Source organism: Salmo salar, chromosome ssa22 (genome assembly GCF_905237065.1).
Source record: "Salmo salar chromosome ssa22, Ssal_v3.1, whole genome shotgun sequence".
NCBI classification, from domain to species: Eukaryota; Metazoa; Chordata; class Actinopteri; order Salmoniformes; family Salmonidae; genus Salmo; species Salmo salar.
In genome coordinates, this window is record NC_059463.1 from 42,853,356 (window position 1) to 42,877,500 (window position 24,145).

Below are 24,145 nucleotides of genomic sequence, written 5' to 3' on the forward strand. Positions count from 1 at the left end.
TGTTTGGGGCAAATCCACAACAAACAAACAACAACAAAAATATATATTTTCAAGCATAGTGGTGGCTGCATCATGTTATGGTTATGCTGGGGAGTTTTTCAGGATTTAAAAAGAAATGGAATAGAACTAAGCACAGGCAAAATCCTAGAGGAAAACCTGGTTCAGTCTGCTTCCCACCAGACGCTTGGAGATGAATTCACCTTTCAGCAGAACAATAACCTAAAACACAAGGCCAAATATACACTGGAGTTGTTTACCAAGACGACATTGAATATTCCTGAGTGGCCGAGTTAAAGTTGACTTAAATCTACTTAAATCTATGGCAAGACCTGAAAATAATTGTCTAGCAATGATCAACAACCAATTTGACAGAGCTTGAATAATTTTGAAAAGAATGGGCAAAATTGCACAATCCAGCTGTGGAAACCTCTTTGACACTTACCAAGAAAGACTCACAGCTGTAATGGCTGCCAGAGGTGCTTCTACAAAGTATTGACTCAGGAGTGTGAATACTTATGTAAATGAGACATTTCTGTATTTCATTTTCAATAAATGTTTTCACTTTGTCACAATGGGATATTGTGTGTAAATGGGTGAGAGAAAAATATGTAATCAATTTTGAATTCAGGCTGTGACACAAGAAAATGTGAAAAGTTAAAGGGTATTGTCATAAATGTCGAAGCCGTGTTGAATGGACCAAACTGCAGGCGGAATGTGGATACTCATCTTTTAATGTAAAGAATAATAAATTAAAGCAAAGTATACACAGGAAAGCAAACACGGAACTCACGACAGGCTAACAGGCTTACTACAAACAAAAAAGACTAGTAGTGTTAGCACAACCACCCACAAACCCAAGTGACAAACATACTCCCAAATATATGACTCCCAATCAGGAACAACGATCCCCAGCTGTTCCTGATCAGGAGTCACAAGACTAACACAGAAACAGACATACTAGACAACACATACAGACTTCTTCTGCCACGTCCTGACCAAAATACTACACCACTAGTCCCTCTGCTGGTCAGGACGTGACAGTACCCCCCCTAAAGGTGCAGACCCCAGAATGCACCTTAAAAGAAAACACAAAAATTCCCAATACCACAACAAAAAATACCCCCTAAAAAAAAAAGGGAGGGGAGGGAGGGAGGGTGGCTGCCGTCAACGACGGCACTGTGCTACACCCTCCCTCCCCAACCCACCTATCCTGGAGGTGGCTCTGGTTCCGGCCTCCTGCCCTCCAGGTTGTAGGCATACTCATTGGGGTCCGGGTCGTAGACAGACTCAATTTGTTGTGGCTCGTGGGCAGGTTCCCTCATTTCCACGCTGTAGGCAGACTCATTTACAACACAGTCACATACAGTTCCGGGTCGCAGGCAGGCTCCCTCTGGTTCCGGGTCGCAGGCAGGCTCCCTCTGGTTCCGGGTCGCAGGCAGGCTTCCTCTGGTTCCGGGTCGCAGGCAGGCTCCCTCTGGTTCCGGGTCGCAGGCAGGCTCCCTCGGTCCCGGACTAGACACTGTTGCCGGATACTCTGGACTGCACACTGGTGCCGGATACCCTGGACTGCACACTGGTGCCGGATACTCTGGACTGCACACTGGTGCCGGATACTCTGGACTGCACACTGGTGCCGGATACTCTGGACTGCACATTGGTGCCGGGCTCTTGAGGCTGGGCCGACGCACTGGAAGCCTGGTGCGTGGGGCTGGTAGAGGTGGTACCAGGCTGAAGACACGCACCCTAGGGCTAGTGCGAGGAGCGGGAACAGGCTGAATAGGACTAGGCCGACTCATGGGAAGCTTGGTCCGGGTTGCTGGTACTGGTCGTGCCATACTGAGGGACTCACTTCCGGGATAGCACGAGAGGCGGGAACCGGAAAGACTGGGCCATGGAGGCGCACAGGTGGCCTTGACCGCACCGCCTGCACAACCCGTCCTGGCTGGATGGAACTAGCAGCCCTGCACGAGCGGGGTGCTGGTACAGGGCGAACTGGGCTGTGCAGGGGCCTGATGATTGCCGTGCATAGAGCGGGAGTAGGGTAGCCTGGTCCTAGGAGGCGTACCGGCGACCAGATGCGCAGGCATCCTCCTACCAGGCTGGATGCCCACTCTAGCACGGCATCTGCGAGGGGCTGGAATGGCGCGCACCGGACTGTGCGTGCGTATGGGTGTGAGAGTGCGCACCTCAGCAAAACACGACGCCCTCCACTCCATACGCTCCTCCACATAATCACAGGTAGCTGGCTTATGGCTCTTCCTTGGCCTAGCCAAACTACCCGTGTGCCCCCCCCAAAAAAAATATTGGGGGTGCCTCTCCGGCTTCCTCGCCAGTCGTGTACCCCAGTAGCGTTCCCGGTCCTCACCAGCCTTTCGCCGTTCCTCCCTCTCTCTTTCCACCTGTCCCCATGGAAGGCGATCCTTTCCAGCCTGGATCTCCTCCCAAGTGTAGGAGCCTTTTCCCTCCAAGATCTCCTCCCAGGTCCATTTCTCACCATAGTCCATGTACTCAGCGTTCCTCTCCTTTTTCCGCTGCTTGGTCTTGTTTAGGTGGGTGGTTGTCACAATAGTTGAAGCCGTGTTGAATGGACCAAACTGCAGGCGGGATGTGGAATTATTTTAAACAATATTTTATCACAGCACTGGCAATCCGTGGTTGACCATTTCCCTGACCTTTATCCCATCATAAGAAGATTCATGTCCATTCTAGTATTTTAATTCCTAGTTCTATGGGGGAGAGGAGAAAATTGTGCTGTGTTGATGGTTGAATAATTTGGTCCACTGTTTAGTTTGAGCACAAAAGATATACTTGCTCATGCAATATCGACAGATGGAGGTCTTCTAGACAATTATGCCCGTACGATATATTGGCTGATATGGCGATCAGGATTGTAGGTAAAAAGTGTTATGAAATGTTATAGTTTTTTATTCCATAACTCCATTGACGAGAATCTTATTGTGATGATGTGGCACAACACAATTTCGTGATTTCACAGATGGACCACTTAAAAGGAGAATTTAACCCAAATCTCTATTTTTTTTTAAATATAAACAGCATGTTATAGAAGGGTCTAGACACTTTGTTTTCCGATTTTACCCCCAACCAGCGATACACTTTCTTATCCTTGCAGTATGGAGGCTCTGAAAAAACATTAACAAATGCTAAAAATTTTAAAGAAATACTGTATGTCCTTTTAGAAATGGAAAAGCTCTCAGTATTGTGATGCAGGTCTTTACATGTTGTACACATATAATTGTGTCATTCAAACTGTATCCGCCGAAATTACAGAAGTTAAATTCTCGAGTGGATTATCCCATTAAAGGTTTTGCAAAACCAGGTAAAAAAAAACATTTTACTATTTTGTAAATGTTTTATGCAAATAAAATTATTATTGTACTTAAATCATACCTGTGTGTGTGTGTGTGTGTTTCAGGGTGCAGTCAAGCGGGAAGGCGAAGGAGAAGGTGAAGAAAGAGGCCCTGGACCTTTGTCTGAAGTACGGTTTTGTGACTCCTCTCACCTCCATGGTGGTCACCAAGCCCCAGGGAGAAACCTCACAGGTGGCCCACAAGCCCAAGGAGGGAGGGAAGCCCTCAGGATCCAGGCAAGGCTTCTCTGGGTCGAGTTTCCAGTTCATGAGTGGCCAAGCCGGATACCCCAGTGAGCAAAACTACCATCATCAATGCATGCACACACCATAGGTATACACATATGCTTATGTGTGTCCCTCTCTTCGCCCCAACCCGGGCTCGAACCAGGGACCCTTGCACACATCAACAACTGACACCCACGAAGCATCGTTACCCATCGCGCCACAAAAGCCACGGCCCTTGCAACACAAGAGGAAACCCTACTTCAAGTCTCAGAGCGAGTGACGTAACCGATTGAAACGCTATTAGCACGCACCACCGCTAACTAACTAGCCATTTCACATCGGTTACATGTGCACGTATACACACACATACTGTCTACAACAGTGAATGACAATTACTGTATGGTGTTAGTCAATGGAGTAAATATAAGAGCAAATACTGTCAATCTATAAATGTAACATTATAACCTGTATATTGACTTTAAATATTCTACATGACCAAAAGTATGTGGACACCTTCTCGTCGAACATCTCATTCCAAAATCATGGGCATTAATATGGAGTTGGTCCCCCTTTTTGCTGCTATAACAGCCTCCACTCTTCTGGGATGGCTTTCCACTAGATGTTGGAACATTGCTGCAGGGACTTGCTTCCATTCAGCCACAAGAGCATAAGTGAGGTCGGGAAGTGATTCCAGTTTATCCCAAAGGCATTCGATGGGTTTGCGATCAGGGCTCTATGCAGGCCAATCAAGTTCTTCCACACTGACCTCGACAAACCTTTTCAGCATGGACCTCGCATTGTGCACAGGGGCATTATCGTGCTGAAACAGGAAAGAGCCTTCCTCAAGCTGTTGCCACAAAGTTGGAAGCACAGAATTGTCTAGAATATCATTGTATGCTGTAGCATTAAGATTTCCCTTCACTGGAACTAAGGGGCCTAGCCCGAACCATGAAAACAGCCCCAGACCATTATTCCTCCTCCACCAAACTTCACAGTTGGTACTACGCATTGGGGCAGGAAGCATTCTCCTGCCATCAGCCAAACCCAGATTCATCCAGTCGAACTGCCAGATGGTGAAGCATGATTCATCACTCCAGAGAACACGTTTCCACGACTCCATATTCCAATGGCGGCGAGCTGGTTCAACCGACGCTTGGCGTTGCGCATGGTGATCTTAAGCTTGTGTGTGACTGCTCGGCCTGGAAACCCATTTCATGAAGCTTCCGACTAACAGTTTTTGTGCTGATGTTGCTTCCAGGGGCAGTTTGGAATTCGGTAGTGAGTGTTGCAACTGGGGACAGACAATTTTTACACACTACGTGCTTCACCACTCGGTGGTCCCGTTCTGTGAGCTTGTACCACTTTGCGGCTGAGACGTTGTTACTCGTAGACGTTTCCACTTCACAATAACAGCACTTACAGTTGACCGGGGAAGCTCTAGCAGGGCAGAAATTTGACGATCTGACTTGTTGGAAAAGAGAGATCCTATGACGGTGCCACGTTGAATGTCACTGAGCTCATCAGTAAGGCCATTCTACTGACTGAAATAGCTGAATCCACTCATTTGAAGGGCTGTCCACATACTTTTGTATATATAGGGTATGTTTTCTGTTTACCAGGGCCCCCTGCACAGCCAGTGCCATATTATGGTGGTTAAACAAATACCCTACCCCTAATTTTAATCTTCAATCTTCACTGGGATATTCACTTAAGGATTTCCGGAAAACCAGGGAACTTTGAGAAAGTTGCTTATTTAAAAACATTTTTTTTTTGCTATTAATCCATACACACGCATACTGTACATACATGACAAAATAATTAATCAAAAGGAAGTATGTTTTGAAGCGTCTGAAATGCATCTGAGAGATATAGTAAAGTCCTGGGAAAGAAATCTATAATTGTTTATGATAGTCTATGTGGAAAAAACCCTACCAGCTCCAATTCATTTTACCGCAGAGTTATTTTGTTGATAGTTAGGACTTCGGCGTCCTTGGGTCCTGTACAGTTTGTGAGCGTCATTGTACACAACAGACGACGTGCGTGTTCGTGAGAGAATTCGGTCATAATAGTTTGTAGCTCAAACCGTTGTAGCATAACACTGCTCTGGGTTAGCTTCCATCCACCGCACAGGCAAATGGATGCATTGTAATGAGACGTGTCGCATGCAAGATCCTGGAAGTCTATAATTCAAACTCACAGATCTTGACAGTAATTTAACAGCGTCGACATTCATCTTAAAGCTGGAATCCATAGTGGTGAAACTGCCAAGTCCGTTTGTGATATTACAACAACAAAGACTCGACAAGGACACCATTGTATGTAGTAACAAAACTATTACAAATAGCCTGGGCGGCCAGTGGCGCTGATTCGCCTATTGCGGAACGCAGCGTTAAAGGCCCAGTGCAGTCAAAAACGTGAATATCTTATGTTTTATTTCCAGAGTGGACAAAACATTAAGAACGCCTTCCTAATATTGAGTTGCATGTCTGTACACTCAGTGTATACAAACACTGAAACCACTATAAATACCATCAAGATCAGTGTGATCAGGTTTAGATTAGTACAGGTAGATGCAATGATTCAAATCAAATCGAAAAAATTTTAGTGTGATTTTTCAACAAAAGAATTGTCACAATACTGTACACTTACTAACATAACAAAAAGGAGTCAAAATGTGTAGAGAGAAAACATTCCAATCAAAAAAATGTCAACAACAGTAGAGAGATGCTATATTAGTGCATTGGCCAAACACTATTAAGCCAATGCACTTTTCTTCTGTCATTCCCTAGCTGATTCTACCCCCACCAAAATAACATCAACTAAAAGCCAAGTCTAACTGCTTTGAGAGTGTAGTGCAAAAAAACACACTCTGCAATGGTTGAATTCAGACCAAGTTTAAACAATTCTGTGAGGAGTTTTACAACTACTCCTGCCTCTTAACTGCTTTATAGGACAAGCTCAGGCAATGGGAGGAAGAGGAGTAGGAGGTGGAGGAGGAAGATCAGGAGGAGGTGGAGGAGGAAGATCAGGAGGAGGTGGAGTAGGAGGAGCAGGGGGGGGAGTAGGTGGAGCGGGCAGAGGAGGTGGATCAGGAGGAGGAGGTGGAGTAGGAGGAGCAGGGGGGGGAGCAGTTGGAGCGGGACAAAGAAAAGGCAAGTGACTACTGTATCTTTCCCCTACATCATAGCTCCACTTGTTGAATATCAGTTTAGGTGTGCTCAACGTGTGATGTCTTTTGTCATAGGCTTGCTGCTTGATGAGGGGGATTCATATTCTGCCTATTTAATCGGTAATTGTTCCACTTTACAAAATAATTATAGAATATTTTTTGTCTGTTTGTACTGTCTGTGTGTAGAGCCATGCCTGTTTAAATGCCCTCACTGAACAACTGATTGACTGTACGGTATGTGTGCGTGTGTGTGCGTGCATTTGTGTATGTGTGCGCACGAGTGCGTGTCTGGCTGGCCAGCCGTCTGGAAATGGCTGTGTGTGTGTGTGTGTGTGTGTGTGTGTGTCTGTGTGTAGGATTCTTTGTGTAATGTTCTGACTGTGTGTAGGATTGTCTTTGTAAATGTTCTCTCATGTTACATTTTCAACTGAAATAGAGGAACATCAACCAACTCACTCAACTGAAACTACAACTAGAGCTACACCTACAACTGGTACAGCAATATATATCTTTCTTTTTTGTTTGATTAAGATGTTGCTGTTTTTTCATAAACGAATGATCGTTATCTCTGTCTCTCTGTCTCTCTGTCTCTCTGTCTCTCTCTCTCTCTCTCTCTCTCTCTCTCTCTCTCTCTCTCTCTCTCTCTCTCTCTCTCTCTCTCTCTCTCTCTCTCAATTACATTTTCAATTTAATGGTCTTTATTGGCATGTGAAATATATGTTTACATTGCGAAGCAAGTCAAATGGATAATAAACCAAAGTGAAATATATATATATATATTTTATACTAAACATTACACTTGCAGAAGTTCCAAAGGAATAAAGACATTTCAAATGTCCTCTCTCTCTCTCTCTCTCTCTCTCTCTCTCTCTCTCTCTCTCTCTCTCTCACTCACTCACTCACTCACTCACTCACTCAGTGAGTACTCCCCTGAGGTTCCTGTTGCCAGCTGAGGGTCAGGCCCTGCCACTGTGCTATGACATCCCTGTGGCTCTCTCGCTCAGACTCCTAAAGGACCCCAACAATGGTGACCTGACCTTAGAAATCAAATGTTCTTCAATGCCTTACTTCATTAATTCGTAAATTCATTCATTCCTTGACCTGTTCACATTATCCCCTCACTCCTCAAACATCTTTGAATGAATGAATGGTGTCCATCTTTTCCCAGAGTTGTCTATGAACGGTCAGCTTGGACAATCAGCCAGCGCAGGCTACCAGAAGATTGTGATCCACTACAAAAACAATCAACATATTGAGTTAGACACCACTGTCATCACCTTCAACAATGGAGAGGATGCAACATATTTCTCCTGGAGCCTGAAAATCAATCACGAAACAGACAGGTTCTGAATCACAGATGAACTACAGACTATCTGATAGAAGTCATTTTGTGCTACAGTATAGTTTTGTTTCTGTGATTAGATTTCTGCTTTAGCTTATTGTGCAGTTTTAATTATAGCCTGGTTAAACCAAGTGAAGTGAAGTGAGACAATAGTGAGTGCAGTGTTCAGTCTGGTTTAGGCCACAGGTATTTAATGTTGGGAACACAAGGATTGTATGAAGACGTAAAGATCTCTACAGTGTACACTAAGTGTATAAAACATTAGGAACACCTTACTAATGTTGAAATGCACAGTACCCCCCCTCCAGAACAGCCACAATTTGTCGGGGAATGGACTCTACTAGGTGTCGAAAGCGTTCCACAAGGATGCTGGCCCATGTTGACCCCAATGCTACATACAGGAAACTGTTGAGCATGAAAAACCCATCAGCGTTGCAGTTCTTCACACACTCAAACTGGTGCGCCTGGCACATACTCCCATACCCTGTTCAAAGGCACTTAATTCTTGGTCTTGCCCATTCCCCCTCTGAATGGCACACATACACAATCCATGTCTTAATTTTCTCAAGGTTTAAAAATCCTTCTTTAACCTGTTTCCTCCCCTTCATCTACACTGATTAACAAGTAACATCAATAAGGGATCATAGCTTTCACTTGAGTTCACCTGGTCAATCTATGTAATGAAAAGAGCAGGTGTTGTTAATGTTTTGTGCACTCAGTGTATATTACTTAAGTTGCCATTTATAAATTTGGTCAAAATATATATATATTTTTTGTCAATTGAATTGATATGTCACTTCCTGCAGTGTGTCTCTGATCCTACGGGACAAGGAGGTGGACATCACCATAGGGTCAACACGAATCATCATCATGCTCTATGAGAGGAATGGAATTAAGTTCCTGTGGCCCGCACTGAGGCAGCGCCCAACGGGAGACAATATTATGGGGATCGCGGGTGAGTGAAACATTATCAGTTAGGACTACATTCCACTTCATATCCCTTTGTTTCTATGTGAGTGATTACATTTTGTTAAGAGACGATTTTGAAAAAAACAAGTACTCTAACTAGGAAATGTGCCCAAAAGAATTCCCAACATGGATGCTCACTAAATTGATGAAAATACAGTTAATGACACAGTATAATATATGCTATTTAGCGATCACTTTTGTCCAAAGCGACTTACATGCATACATTTTACGTATGGGTGGTCCCGGGAATCAAACCCTCGATTCTGGCATTGCAAGCACAATCTCTACCAACTGAGCTACACTCCTGGTTTATTGTAGCTGGGGATAGATTTTATCAAGGCTAATCTGAAAACAAGGCTCCCTAAATGTTATCAGCATATCGAATGCGCGACATGGGCTGGCAAAGTTCTGGACCATTGTTACTCTAACTTCCGCGACGCATACAAAGCCTTATGTCGTGTCTTTGGCATCATTAAAGTGAAGACTGTTATTTTATCAAATCAATTCTCTGTAATTATTATTACGTGATTAAACTAATCATGTAAATGTAATTAACTAGGAAGTCGGGGCACCAAGGAAAATCTTCAGATTACAAAGTTATAATTTTCCGAATATAACTTATCAGATATTTTAATATCCGATCAATTAGTCTTCTAATTAATGAACTATTCTTTACCTCACGTTAGTCTCATTCCAAACGTCGTAAATTGTTGGTTATCTGCACGTACCCAGCATTCACTATGAATCATCCATACATCAATTGTCTTAATCATTTATTTACTAACTAAATAATCACAGAAATGCATAAACAACAAACAAAGTAGATATGGTTACAAGGAAATGATAGGGGATGTGCCCTAGTGGGCTAAACCGATATGACGGTTTGGTAGACAAAGGGACTGAGAGGGGCGCGAAAGACAAAAGACACTGCACAGTTGATAATTATAATAATTGAAATGCTAAACCTTTGCACATGAACGCTCACTCATTCGGGAATAATTGCAATCAATATATATATTTACGCTCAGTGTGTCGTCATGATCTCTGTTGGAATCGTTCGTCTTTCTGTTGGAAAGTTCATCTGAACTTCTCTTTGTGTCCCTGGAGTCTTTCGTGGTTAGAATGGATACTTCAGAGTCCCATTCAAAAATGTTCTTATAGAATAGATGTTTCGGCGGTTGTCGGTCTTCGCATTCCAGGTCGACATAAATTCTAGCTGCAGACTAGTAATTAGTATTGAAGATTTGCTCTTATTCTAGCCCTATCGGTAATCGAGGTACGCATGGTCTGGAGTGGGCTTCTCGAGGTGGGGTTTATATTCGGAACAGCAGAAAAGGGCTGTCCCATGACACCAGATCAATGTCTGTGGGGCGGGCCAATGGGGCGGGCCAATGACTTAGTTCAATTTTAAAGGGAATTGGATTCTCTTTCATTAAACAGTTTAAAATCACATTACATAATTTCAGAAATAGTTTCATCTTTACTCATTCATTTTATACAATAATTAGATGCAAATCTCATAACGGAGACTCTTGTATAAACAGAGTTATGGTAATGTGGCTGTATTGTCTCTCATGAGGTCACAAACATTATACAAAACGGACCGGTCGTAGCTGGATTGTCCACCAACCGTTTACACATTCTTCAAAACATGGATATTGTTCAGTTCTCAAGTTCTGTGAGGTAGAAGAAGTTCCTTTGTTCTACTGTGAACCCTCTCTCTATACCGCATGGCCGGGGGGGAAGAGAGTCTCCTCATGGAATTTACGACCTGAGATAACAGAGCCTTGGTAGGTGGGAGAGAGAGGTGGTAAGAGAGAGGGGGAGGGTACTCGCTATACCCAAAGAGGGCCACGTCATGACACATCCCTCGCCCTCCTTTCGGCAAATCTGACCACGACTCCATTTTGTTGCTCCCAGCCTATAGACAGAAACTAAAACAGGAAACGCCCTTGTTCAGGTCTGTTCAACACTGGTCTGACCAATCTGATTCCACGCTTCAAGATTGCTTCGATCAAGTGGACTGGGATATGTTTCGGCTAGCGTCGAACAACAACATTGATGTTTTCGCTGATTCGGTGAGCGAGTTTATTAGCAAGTGCATCAGTGATGTTGTACCCACGGCGACCATTAAAACCTTCCCCAACCAGAAACCATAGATTGATGGCAGCATTCGCGCAAAAACTAAAGCGCGAACCACTGCGTTTAATCAGGGCAAGGCGACCGGAAACATGACCGAACACAAACAGTGTAGCTACTCCCTCCACAAGGCAATCAAACAAGCTAAGCATCAGTATAGAGACAAAGTAGAGTCGCAATTCAACGGCTCAGGCACGAGAGGTATGTGGCAGGGTCTACAGTCAATCACGGACTACAAAAAGAAAACCAGCCCCGTCGCGGACCACCATGTCTTGCTCCCAGGCAAATTAAACAACTTCTTTGCTTGCTTTGAGGACAATACAGTGCCACCGATACGGCCCGCTACCAAAACCTGTGGGCTCTCCTTCACCGCAGCCAACGTGAGTAAAACATTTAAACGTGTTAACCCTCGCAAGGCTGCGGGCCCAGACGGCATCCGTAGCCATGTCCTCAGAGCATGTGCAGACCAGCTGGCTGGTGTGTTTACGGACATATTAAATCAATCCCTATCCCAGTCTGCTGTTCCCACAAGAGGGCCACCATTGTTCCTGTTCCCAAGAAAGCTAACTGAGCTAAACTACTATCGCCCCGCAGCACTCACTTCCGTCATCATGAAGTGCTTTGAGAGACTAGTCAAGGATCATATCACCTCCACCCTACCTGACACCCTAGACCCACTCCAATTTGCTTACCACCCCAGTAGGTCCACAGACGACGGAATCGCAATCACACTGCACATTGCCCTAACCCATCTGGACAAGAGGAATGCCTATGTAAGAATGCTGTTCATTGACTACAGCTCAGCATTTAACACCATGGTACCCTCCAAACTCATCATTAAGCTCGAGACCCTGGGTCTCGACCCCGCCCTGTGCAACTGGGTCCTGGACTTTCTGACGGGACGCCCCTAGGTGGTGATGGTAGGAGCAACATCTCCACCCCGCTGATCTTCAACACTGGGTCCTCACAAGAGTGCGTTCTCAGCCCTCTCCTGTACTCCCTTTTCACCCATGACTGCGTGGCCATGCACGCCTTCAACTCAATCATCAAGTTTGCATATGACACTACAGTGGTAGGCTTGATTACCAACAACGACGAGACAGCCTACAGGGAGGGGGTGAAGGCCCTCGGAGTGGAAAATAACCTGACACTCAACGTCAACAAAACAAAGGAGATGATCGTGGACTTCAGGAAACAACAGAGGGAGCACCCCAGTATCCACATCAACTTGACAGTAGTGGAGAAGGTGGAAAGTTATAAGTTCCTCTGCGTACACATCACGGACAAACTGAAATGGTCCACCCACACAGACAGCATGGTGAAGAAGGCGCAACAGCAACGGCGCCTCTTCAACCTCAGGAGGCTGAAGAAATTCGGCTTGTCACCAAAAACACTCACAAACTTTTACAGATGCACAATTGAGAGCATCCTGTCGGGCTGTATCACCGACTGGTACGGCAACTGCTCCGCCCACAACCGTAAGGCTCTCCAGAGGGTAGTGAGGTCTGCACACCGCATCACCGGGGGCAAACTACCTGCCCTCCAAGACACCTACACCACCCGATGTTACAGAAAGGCCAAAAAGATCATCAAGGACAACAACCACCCGAGCCACTGCCTGTTCACCCCACTATCATCCAGAAGGCGAGGTCAGTACAGGTGCATCAAAGCTGGGACCGAGAGACTGAAAAACAGCTTCTAACTAAAGGCCATCAGACTGTTAAACAGCCATCACTAACATTGAGTAGCTGCTGCCAACATACTGACTCAAATCTCTAGCCACTTTAATAATTAAAAAATTGGATGTAATAAAGGTATCACTAGTCACTTTAAACAATGCCACTTTATATAATGTTTACATACACTACATTACTCATCTCATATGTATATACTGTACTCTATACCATCTACTGCATCTTGCCTATGCCGTTCGGCCATCGCTCATCCATATACACTGCTCAAAAAAATAAAGGGAACACTAAAATAACACATCCTAGATCTGAATGAATTAAATAATCTTAATAAATACTTTTTTCTTTACATAGTTGAATGTGCTGACACCAAAATCACACAAAAATAATCAATGGAAATCCAATTTATCAACCCATGGAGGTCTGGATTTGGAGTCACACTCAAAATTAAAGTTGAAAACCACACTACAGGCTGATCCAACTTTGATGTAATGTCCTTAAAACAAGTCAAAATGGGGCTCAGTGTCACGTCCTGGCCAGTATAAGGATTAATTGTTATTGTAGTTTGGTCAGGACGTAGCAGAGGGTATTTGGTTTATGTGGTTCGGGGTGGTGGTTTTTCTAAAACGGGCATTTGATTTATGTATTCCGGGGTTTTTGGGCACTGTTCCTTGTTTATGTAATTCTATGTTTAGTCTAGGTAATCTATTTCTATGTTGAGTTAATTGGGGTGGACTTCCAATTGAAGGCAGCTGTGTGGTGTTGCCTTTGATTGGAAGTCCTATATTAGTTGGGTGTGTTTGTCTGTGTATTTGTGGGAGATTGTTTCTTGTTTAGCGTGAGTGAGCCTAACAGGACTGTCTGTAAATCGTGAGTTTATTTTGTTATTTTTGTATGTTCAATTTTGAGTCTATTAAATGTTCAAAATGAACTATATCAACTCTGCTGCATATTGGTCATCTTTTTCCGACGATGATTTCGCTATATCGTCTGACGACGAAGAAATCCCTGACACTCAGTAGTGTGTGTGGCCTCCACGTGCCTGTATGACCTCCCTACAATGCCTGGGCATGCTCCTGATGAGGTGGCGGATGGTCTCCTGAGGGATCTCCTCCCAGACCTGGACTAAAGCATCCGCCAACTCCTGGACAGTCTGTGGTGCAACGTGGCGTTGGTGGATGGAGCGAGACATGATGTCCCAGATGTGCTCAATTGGATTCAGGTCTGGGGAACGGGAGGGCCAGTCCATAGCATCAATGCTTTCCTCTTGCAGGAACTCCTGACACACTCCAGCCACATGAGGTCTTGCATTGTCTTGCATTAGGAGGAACCCAGGGCCAACCGCACCAGCATATGGTCTCACAAGGGGTCTGAGGATCTCATCTCGGTACCTAATGGCAGTCAGGCTACCTCTGGCGAGCACATGGAGGGCTGTGCGGCCTCCCAAAGAAATGCCACCCCACACCATGACTGACCCACCGCCAAAGCGGTCATGCTGGAGGATGTTGCAGGCAGCAGAACGTTCTCCACGGCGTATCCAGACTCTGTCACGTCTGTCACATGTGCTCAGTGTGAACCTGCTTTCATCTGTGAAGAGCACAGGGCGCCAGTGGCGAATTTGCCAATCTTGGTGTTCTCTGGCAAATGCCAAACGTCCTGCACGGTGTTGGGCTGTAAGCACAACCCCCACCTGTGGACGTCGGGCCCTCATACCACCCTCATAGAGTCTGTTTCTGACCGTTTGAGCAGACACATGCACATTTGTGGCCTGCTGGAGGTCATTTTGCAGGGCTCTGGCAGTGCTCCTCCTGCTCCTCCTTGCACAAAGGCGGAGGTAGCGGTCCTGCTGCTGGGTTGTTGCCCTCCTACACGTCTCCTGATGTACTGGCCTGTCTCCTGGTAGCGCCTCCATGCTCTGGACACTACGCTGACAGACACAGCAAACCTTCTTGCCACAGCTCGCATTGATGTGCCATCCTGGATGAGCTGCACTACCTGAGCCACTTGTGTGGGTTGTAGACTCCGTCTCATGCTACCACTAGAGTGAAAGCACCGCCAGCATTCAAAAGTGACCAAAACATCAGCCAGGAAGCATAGGAACTGAGAAGTGGTCTGTGGTCCCCACCTGCAGAACCACTCCTTTATTGGGGGTGTCTTGCTAATTGCCTATAATTTCCACCTGTTGTCTATACCATTTGCACAACCGCATGTGAAATTTATTGTCAATCAGTGTTGCTTCCTTAAGTGGACAGTTTGATTTCACAGAAGTGTGATTGACTTGAAGTTACATTGTGTTGTTTAAGTGTTCCCTTTATTTTTTTGAGCAGTGTATTTATATGTACATATTCTTATTCATTCCTTTACACATGTGTGTAAAAGGAAGTTGTTGTGAAATTGTTAGATTACTTGTTAGATATTACTGCATGGTCGGAACTAGAAGCACAGTTATTTCGCTACACTCACATTATCATCTGCTAACCATGTGTATGTGACCAGTAACATTTGATTTGATTAGAGCTACAGAGGACCACCTGCTCATACTGTCCATTTGATTCATGGTGACAGTATTTGTACTGTGTGTTACAGCCCGTCCACCTGTTGCCTATGAGGAGGTCCAAGGAACAACAATGAAACTGAAGATTCAGGACAAAGAAGTAGAAGTCTCCAGGTAAGATCAACTGTCTATCAGAAACTAATTGCATGTATAGTGATCTTGGCTGTTCATAGGTTGTGTGTTACTACTGTGTATCTTCAGCAATAATGTGTCTTTAGTGTATGTATAGAGTTTATATTTTGATGATGTTTAATTGTATAGTTCTGTGAGAATAGTTAGGGAAACTGGGGTGTTCTGTATATGCTAAGAACAGTGTGTGTGTGTAGGGACTCTGCTGTGGATCTCAGCGTTCGCTCTGCCCCCACCGTGGCTTGCTGGTTGATGCCTCTTCAGTCTGCCCTACAGGGGGAGCTAGCTGACTTCACCGTCGCACAACTTTAACTGACCATGTAGTTGCTCCCATCACCAACTAATCAACACTATACATACAGTAATTCTATTCTAGAATTAAGAAGAGCAACAATAAAGCCTGAGGTTTCTTTGTAGAGTTCAATGAGTTCACATAATAACACAGCCAAAATCTCCTGTTACATATTCATTGCTGAATAAATGTTTCCTTTTTTGAACAGTGACAACTTTTGTGTTGCATTCCACACTCTTCAATAAATAATGTATTTGTGACTAAACTCAACCTAAGGATCAAAATAGAACAAAACAGAATTGGCACCATGAACACACATACACACTCTCTCTCTCACACACACACACGCACACACACATACTGTATGCACACACACACACACGCGCACCCACTCACATGCATACACACACACACACACACACGCGCACAAACACACACACATAAGCCTTTTGTGTGCCTGTATTTGCATTCATTTTTCACTCTCTGACTTCCGTTTACACTGTGAGGCCAATGGCTGTTTGCACTGGGTCTGGGAGGTGGTGGGTCACCATGTTCATAGCATGGACATTAAACATTCTCTATTAACACCTAACCATCATTTTATCAGCTGTGTACTGTATGATCTTAGAAGTCATGTGTATCATCCCCACCAGGGAAAAGCTATTAAGCAATCCAGGAATGCATTTGTGTAATAGTTCTCTTGACGTAAGGTGACTCATTAATTTTACAGGACACCCTGCTGAAGGAAACAAACTGAACAGGAAAACTGTGCCTTGAACCACTACGTACAGTATCACTGATATTTTCACTACATCTACAATCTAAGTGTAGACTCTCCTGTGGGTCTTGACATGACTAAGCGTACAGTATGTTAACAGACAGACACATGCTTGACAGGCTTTACATTGGATTTATACCTCACTGATAACACACACACACAGCCAAGGATATAGACTTTGATCCGTCTGGGTACATCAGTTAAAGTTTTACTACAATCAACAAGCAGGGTTCCTGCTGGATATTACTGCTGCATTGCCTTGTCTATTACCATGGGTTTTATGTCACTGCTTTTTGGGTTGTGTGTGTGTGTGTGTGTGTGTGTGTGTGTGTGTCTGTCGGGAGAAGGGGGGGCTGGACAAGGACAGGGGGGGCTGGACAAGGACACAGAGGGGAGGGATCATGCCATGGTTGAGAGACAATCACCACATGACTCAACCTACCAAATACCAGTTACCTGGCATTGACAGAGCACACTAACAATGAAACTGTTGGATTTCACTGGATACATAATCACTGTATTCCCTTACTGCGGAGAGTTGTAGCATTTTCAATCAAGGAATGTAATATACTCTGACAGATGGATGTGAAGATAAAATATCTATGCTGTAAGTATTACACATGTATGCTCATGTAACCACTGATTAGAATAACATACTACCTGTGATAGACACTGAGTGTACCAAACATTAAGAAAACCTGCTCTTTTCATGACATAGACTGACCAGGTGAATCCAGGTGAAAGCTATGATCCCTTATCGATGTCACTTGTTAAATCCACTACAATCAGTGTAGATGAAGGGGAGACGTCATGTTAAAGAAACATTTTAAGCCTTGAGACAATTGAGACATGGATTATGTATGTGTGCCATTCAGAGGGTGAATGGGCAAGACAAAAGATTGAGGTTCCTTTGAATGGGGTATACTACTGTTGCACCTCATGTTGCTGAACAATCCAACCCTTTTTTTTTGTGCCAATTATATAAATGGGCAATTCACACACTATAATCAGTTGGGGAAGGTGTTCCTAATATTTTGTATACTCAGTGTATATTATATTAAATGACATGGTTAAGCTATTCTCTCATTCTATCATGGCTAGGCTGTCATTCATTTTTACTGTACCAGTTGAAATTGAGCAAGGCATGTCACAAATGTCTATCTAATCTTAGTTTACAGGCAGCACTTTATTCTCTCTGTTTCCCTCAGGTAATCCCCTCAATTCTTCAACACAGGCTGGTGTCTGACATCAGGAAGTTGGCATCAGTCTGGACTTCTAACAAAGCCCAATGCCAGGAAATAGGACTTGCTCAACTAACTTGGTTTTAGGACTTGCTCAACTTGTTTTCCATGTGTCGCCAGAAGCACAGAGGCGTGCTGATGGGGTTGTGTGTGGACATATCTGACAACAGTTGATAATCACAGATAAAGGAAAAAAGTGCTTGAGGATCCAAATGGTACAAACCTCTGAATGTGTCAAATTTGAGGTAAATTATGAAAGGAATGTTTTTGTGGTGGTCGCTTGCAATCCTTCTCCCGATCCAGATTTTCGCTTTGGAGTTGGAGATGCTTGACTATAAGAGTGAACACTTCACCTGCTCAAAGGTAATAAACTAATGATCATGATTACGAGAGGTCAACAATCAAGGTGTGTGTGAGAGAGAGAGAGAGAGAGAGAGAGAGAGAGAGAGAGAGAGAGAGAGAGAGAGAGAGAGAGAGAGAGAGAGAGAGAGAGAGAGAGAGAGAGAGAGAGAGAGAGAGAGAGAGAGAGAGAGAGAGAGAGAGAGAGAGAGAGAGAGAGAGAGAGAGAGAGAGAGAGAGAGAGAGAGAGAGAGAGAGAGCGTTAAGGAGTCTGACACAGAAATGAGGGAGAGGAAAGAGAGATGGGAACGGAACAGAGAAAGTGTGCCTTAGAAGAAAGAAACGTTGAATTCTTTCTAAATAATAAACATTTTTGATACTTAACAAATGTACAGAACGATCAGTGCAAAGGCCAAATTACAGAGGAATAACTTTTTGAGGCTATTAAATCCTTTCAGTCTGGAAAATCCCCAGGGCTTGATGGCATTCCAATAGAGGTATATCAAGCCTTTTTTGATATACTACATTATTGACAGATTATTGACAGATTTTTACCTTGTCAGCTCTGGGATTCGATCTTTCGGTTATTGACCTAATGCTCTAACCACTAACCCTAACCCTTTTGTTTAGTTGTTAGTGTCATTGTTAGCTTGTTTTAACTTCTCCTTTACAAATGGTAGTATGTCAGGTACTCAGTAGGAAGGTCTGATTTCTCTATTATTAAAACAAGACCCAGATGGCAAATAGACTGGATCTTTATATCTAAAAAACTGGAGGCCCCTTACACTTCAATGTTGTGATGCAAAAATACTAGCAAAATGCAGGGCACTCAGAATTTAAAAGATTTAATCAGGTATTGTTCATCCTGATCAGACAGGTTTTTTTACATGGATGATACATTGGAGATAATATACGACAACTACTAGAAATAATAGAACATCATGAAACATCTAAGAAGCCAGGCCTGGTATTTATAGCGGATTTTGAAAAGGCCTTTGATAAAGAAAGACTGGATTTTATTTATAAATGCCTGAATTTTAAACATTTCGGTGATTCTCTTATAAAATGTGTAAAAGTAATGTATAGCAACCATAGGTATAAAATAGTAAATAGTGGCTACTTCTCAGAGAGTTTTCAATTGTCAAGAGGAGTTAAACAAGGGTGTCCGCTGTCACAATATCTATTCGTTATGGCCATCGAAATGCTAGCTATTAAAATCAGATCCAATCACAACATTAGAGGATTAGAAATCCAAGGCTTAAAAACAAAGTTGTCCATGTATGCCGATGACTCAAGTTTTATATTAAGTCCGCAAGCTATTTCCCTGCAATGTCTCATTGAAGATCTAGATAACTTTTCTGGACTCTCTGGACTAAAACCTAGTTATGATAAGTGTACAATATTACGTATTGGATCTTTAAAAAATACAACTTTTACATTACCCTGCAGTTTACCTATAAAATGGGCTGACGGTGAAGTAGATATAGTTGGTATTCATATCACAAAATATATAAATGAGCTCTCCTCAATGAATTTCAATAGAAATCATGGAGAGGTAAATATCTGTCGATTTATGGAAAAATTGCCCTGATTAACTCCTTAGTCATATTTCAGTTTATTCACTTACTTATGGCGCTGCCTACTCCTGATGATACGTCTTTCAAATCATATGAGCAAAAAAGATTTTGCTTTATCTGGAACACTAAACCAGACAAAATAAATCGTGCCTATCTATATAATGAATATGAATTGGGTGGGTTGAGATTATTAAATATAAAAGCACTAAACCTCTCTCTAAAAGCTTCACTTATTCAAAAGTTTTACTTGAACCCTAAATGGTTCTCCAGCAGATTACTAAGAAAAGCTCATCCTTTGTGCAGATTGCCATGTCTCATTTTCGATTCATTGAAAATGATACTTTGAAAAAAGTATCTCACTTTTTCAAACAAGCATTGCAAAGCTGGCTACAATTTCAATTTCATCCCCCTGAAAAGACAGAACAAATATTATGGCTGAACTCAAATATGCTGATTGACAAAATACCTGTATTGATGGGAAAGATGTTTTAAAGGGGTATTTTGTTCTTAAATTATATTGTAAATTGTAATGGTAGAGTTATGTCTTTCATGGAGTTCAGAATTGTATGGGAAGGTCTGCTCAATCCAAGAGTACAACCAATTGATTACAGCATTACCCCAAAAATGGAGGAGGCAGGTGGCAGTGGAAGGAGGTAGGGAACTGGTCAGTCTGCCCAATATAAAGGATCAAAACTTGTGGAGGAATAAAAATAGCATATATAGGAAAGTATACCATTTTAATTTGAGGACCAAGATGTTGACAACTGTGCCATACAGATTGCAAAATATACTGCTCAAAAAAATAAAAGGAACACTTAAACAACACATCCTAGATCTGAATGAAAGAAATAATCTTAATAAATACTTTTTTCTTTACATAGTTGAATGTGCTGACAACAAAATCACACAAAAATAATCAATGGAAATCCAATTTATCAACCCATGGAGGTCTGGATTTGGAGTCACACTCAAAATTAAAGTGGAAAACCACACTACAGGCTGATCCAACTTTGATGTAATGTCCTTAAAACAAGTCAAAATGAGGCTCAGTAGTGTGTGTGGCCTCCACGTGCCTGTATGACCTCCCTACAACGCCTGGGCATGCTCCTGATGAGGTGGCGGATGGTCTCCTGAAGGATCTCCTCCAAGACCTGGACTAAAGCATCCGCCAACTCCTGGACAGTCTGTGGTGCAACGTGGCGTTGGTGGATGGAGCGAGACATGATGTCCCAGATGTGCTCAATTGGATTCAGGTCTGGGGAACGGGCGGGCCAGTCCATAGCATCAATGCCTTCCTCTTGCAGGAACTGCTGACACACTCCAGCCACATGAGGTCTAGCATTGTCTTGCATTAGGAGGAACCCAGGGCCAACTGCACCAGCATATGGTCTCACAAGGGGTCTGAGGATCTCATCTCGGTACCTAATGGCAGTCAGGCTACCTCTGGCGAGCACATGGAGGGCTGTGCGGCCCCCCAAAGAAATGCCACCCCACACCATGACTGACCCACCGCCAAACCGGTCATGCTGGAGGATGTTGCAGGCAGCAGAACGTTCTCCACGGCGTCTCCAGACTGTCACGTCTGTCACGTGTTCAGTGTGAACCTGCTTTCATCTGTGAAGAGCACAGGGCGCCAGTGGTGAATTTGCCAATCTTGGTGTTCTCTGGCAAATGCCAAACGTCCTTCACGGTGTTGGGCTGTAAGCACGACCCCCACCTGTGGACGTCGGGCCCTCATACCACCCTCATGGAGTCTGTTTCTGACCGTTTGAGCAGACACATGCACATTTGTGGCTTGCTGGAGGTCATTTTGCAGGGCTCTGGCAGTGCTTCTCCTGCTCCTCCTTGCACAAAGGCGGAGGTAGCGGTCCTGCTGCTGGGTTGTTGCCCTCCTACGGCCTCCTCCACGTCTCCTGATGTACTGGCCTGTCTCCTGGTAGCGCCTCCATGCTCTGGACACTACGCTGACAGACACAGCAAACCTTCTTGCCACAGCTCGCATTGATGTGCCATCCTGGATGAGCTGCACTACCTGAGCCACTTGTGTGGGTTGTAGACTCCGTCTCATGCTACCACTAGAGTGAAAGAACCGCCAGCATTCAAAAGTGACCAAAACATCAGCCAGGAAGCATAGGAACTGAGAAGTGGTCTGTGGTTACCACCTGCAGAACCACTCCTTTATTGGGGGTGTCTTGCTAATTGCCTATAATTTCCACCTGTTGTCTATTCCATTTGCACAACAGCATGTGAAATTTATTGTCAATCAGTGTTGCTTCCTAAGTGGACAGTTGGATTTCACAGAAGTGTGATTGACTTGGAGTTACATTGTGTTGTTTAAGTGTTCCCTTTATTTTTTTGAGCAGTGTAGTTGGGAAGAGATTTTTGATGTAAGGGATTCCATGGTACAGGGTGTATGAGTTGATATATAAAACGATGCAAGATTCAAGACTTCATGCTTTTCAGCTAAAATTATTATATAGAACTCAAACCACCAACAAAATGTTGAATGTTTGGGGCATAAAACCATCGAAGCTCTGCAGATTTTGTTGTGAGGATACAGAATCAATAGACCATTTATTTTGGTATTGCCCTCAGGTAGCCTGCACATACACACGTACACACACACACATGTAAATAGTGTCAGACATGCACTCAAACATATACAGTTGGCCTTGCTGTTATGTTTTTAGTTGTTCTCGATGTCCTTTGTTTTTTGAATTGTTGTTTTCTGTTTTCCTTTGTCTTTTTCTTTTTTCTCTTTAGTTCATTTTCTTGGTTGTTGGTGCATTGGGGGGATTCTTGGGGGTGGGGAATGGAATTATTTGTATTTTATTTGGGGGGGGGACTGTGGGAGGGGTCATGGCTGGTTGAGGGGCAGCTCTTGGGGAACTGTGGGGGATCTTGGAGGGTTCGGGTCCCCATTTTTGGCCTTGTGGGAGATCTGTCTGTCATATTCTTCCTCTAAATTTCGTATGGCTCAGTGTGTGAGTCAGTAGTCATCGTGTATGTATAAATATAGTTCAGTACTTACTGGTAGTTCTGTAGTGACCTTGTACAGTGCCTTCAGAAAGTATTCACACCACTTCATTTTTTCCACATTTTGTTGTTTTACAGCCTAAATTTTAAATTGATTACATTTCTATTTTTTGGGGGTACTGGCATACAAAAAATACCCCATAATGTCAAAGTGGAATTAGGTTTTTAAAATGTCTACAAATTAATAAAAAAATGTCTTATGGCAAGCCTAAATATGTTCAGGAGTAAAAAGTCACATAATAAGTTGCATGGATTCACTATGTGTGCAATAATAGTGTTTAACATGATTGTTTAATGACTTTTACATGCATATTATTAATGTTAGCTCTCCGTGTACATTTAAGGGCCAGCCATGCTGCCCTGTTCTGAGCCAGTTGTCATTTTCTGAGGTCCCTCTTGGTGGCACCTGACCACACGACTGAACAGTAGTCCAGGTGCGACAAAACAAGGGCCTGTAGGACCTGCCTTGCTGATAATGTTGTTAAGAAGGCAGAGAAGTACTTTATTATGGACAGACTTTTCCCCATTTTAGCTACTGTTGTATTCACATGTTTGAATCATGACAGTTTACAATCCAGGGTTACTCCAAGCAGTTTAGTCACCTCAACTTGCTCAATTTCCAAATTATTCATTGCAATATTTAGTTGAGGTTTAGGGTTTAGTGATTGACTTGTACCAAATACAATGCTTTTAGTTTTTGAAATATGTAGGACTAACTTATACCTTGCCACCTATTCAGCTCTTTGTTAAGTGTTGCAATTAATTCACTCTGTAACGGCTGTCTGAGGAAGAAGTGGACCAAAATGCGGCGGAGTTAGGGTTCGTCATATTTAATTACACGAACACTATGCAATTTACAAAAACAACAAAACTGACAGCCAACACAGTCCTGTCAGGTGCAACCACAATGACAAGCACAATTACCCACGAAACACAAAGGAAACGTAGGCAACTTATGTGTGACTCCCAATCAACCACAACCCTCTACAGCTGTGCCTGATTGGAAGTCACACGGCCAAAATCAATGAAACAATAAAACACACACACTCCCTTCTGCCACGTCCTGACCCAACTACACCCTCTACTGGTCAGGACGTGACACACTCACTCTAGTAGCTGATGTGTATAGTGTTGACTCATCCACATACATAGACAGCCGGTGCCATGACATTAGTAAAGATTGAAAAAAGTAAGGGGCCTAGACAGCTGCCTTAAGAAATTCCTGATTCTACCTGGATTATTGCATGGTGAAGTTATTAATTACACTTAAATTATCAATAAACCCAGTCACTAC

At 43.5% G+C, this 24,145-nt stretch overlaps 2 protein-coding genes across 8 annotated transcripts in view; both read left to right on the forward strand.

The window, feature by feature from the left end:
• LOC106583443 (inter-alpha-trypsin inhibitor heavy chain H3) overlaps positions 1–16,091 on the forward strand; it is a 40,689-nt gene extending 24,598 nt beyond the window's left edge. Inside the window, exons 13-21 of one of the 2 annotated variants that reach the window (XM_014167610.2) lie at positions 3,434–3,660; positions 6,547–6,747; positions 6,840–6,884; positions 7,201–7,257; positions 7,684–7,791; positions 7,933–8,107; positions 8,913–9,061; positions 15,492–15,573; positions 15,786–16,091. In XM_014167610.2, coding sequence (XP_014023085.1) covers positions 3,434–3,660; positions 6,547–6,747; positions 6,840–6,884; positions 7,201–7,257; positions 7,684–7,791; positions 7,933–8,107; positions 8,913–9,061; positions 15,492–15,573; positions 15,786–15,900 — 1,159 coding nt within the window. In that variant the 3' untranslated portion in view covers positions 15,901–16,091. The remainder of the gene's footprint in view (positions 1–3,433; positions 3,661–6,546; positions 6,748–6,839; positions 6,885–7,200; positions 7,258–7,683; positions 7,792–7,932; positions 8,108–8,912; positions 9,062–15,491; positions 15,574–15,785) is intronic. The other variant, XM_014167611.2, reaches the window with a different exon arrangement.
• Positions 16,092–17,055: 964 nt separating this feature from the next.
• LOC106583442 (uncharacterized) overlaps positions 17,056–24,145 on the forward strand; it is a 23,541-nt gene continuing 16,451 nt past the window's right edge. For all 6 annotated transcript variants that reach the window (XM_014167607.2, XM_014167608.2, XM_045705773.1 and 3 more), the window contains exons 1-2: positions 17,056–17,265; positions 17,867–18,262. In XM_014167607.2, coding sequence (XP_014023082.1) covers positions 18,152–18,262 — 111 coding nt within the window. In that variant the 5' untranslated portion in view covers positions 17,056–17,265; positions 17,867–18,151. The remainder of the gene's footprint in view (positions 17,266–17,866; positions 18,263–24,145) is intronic.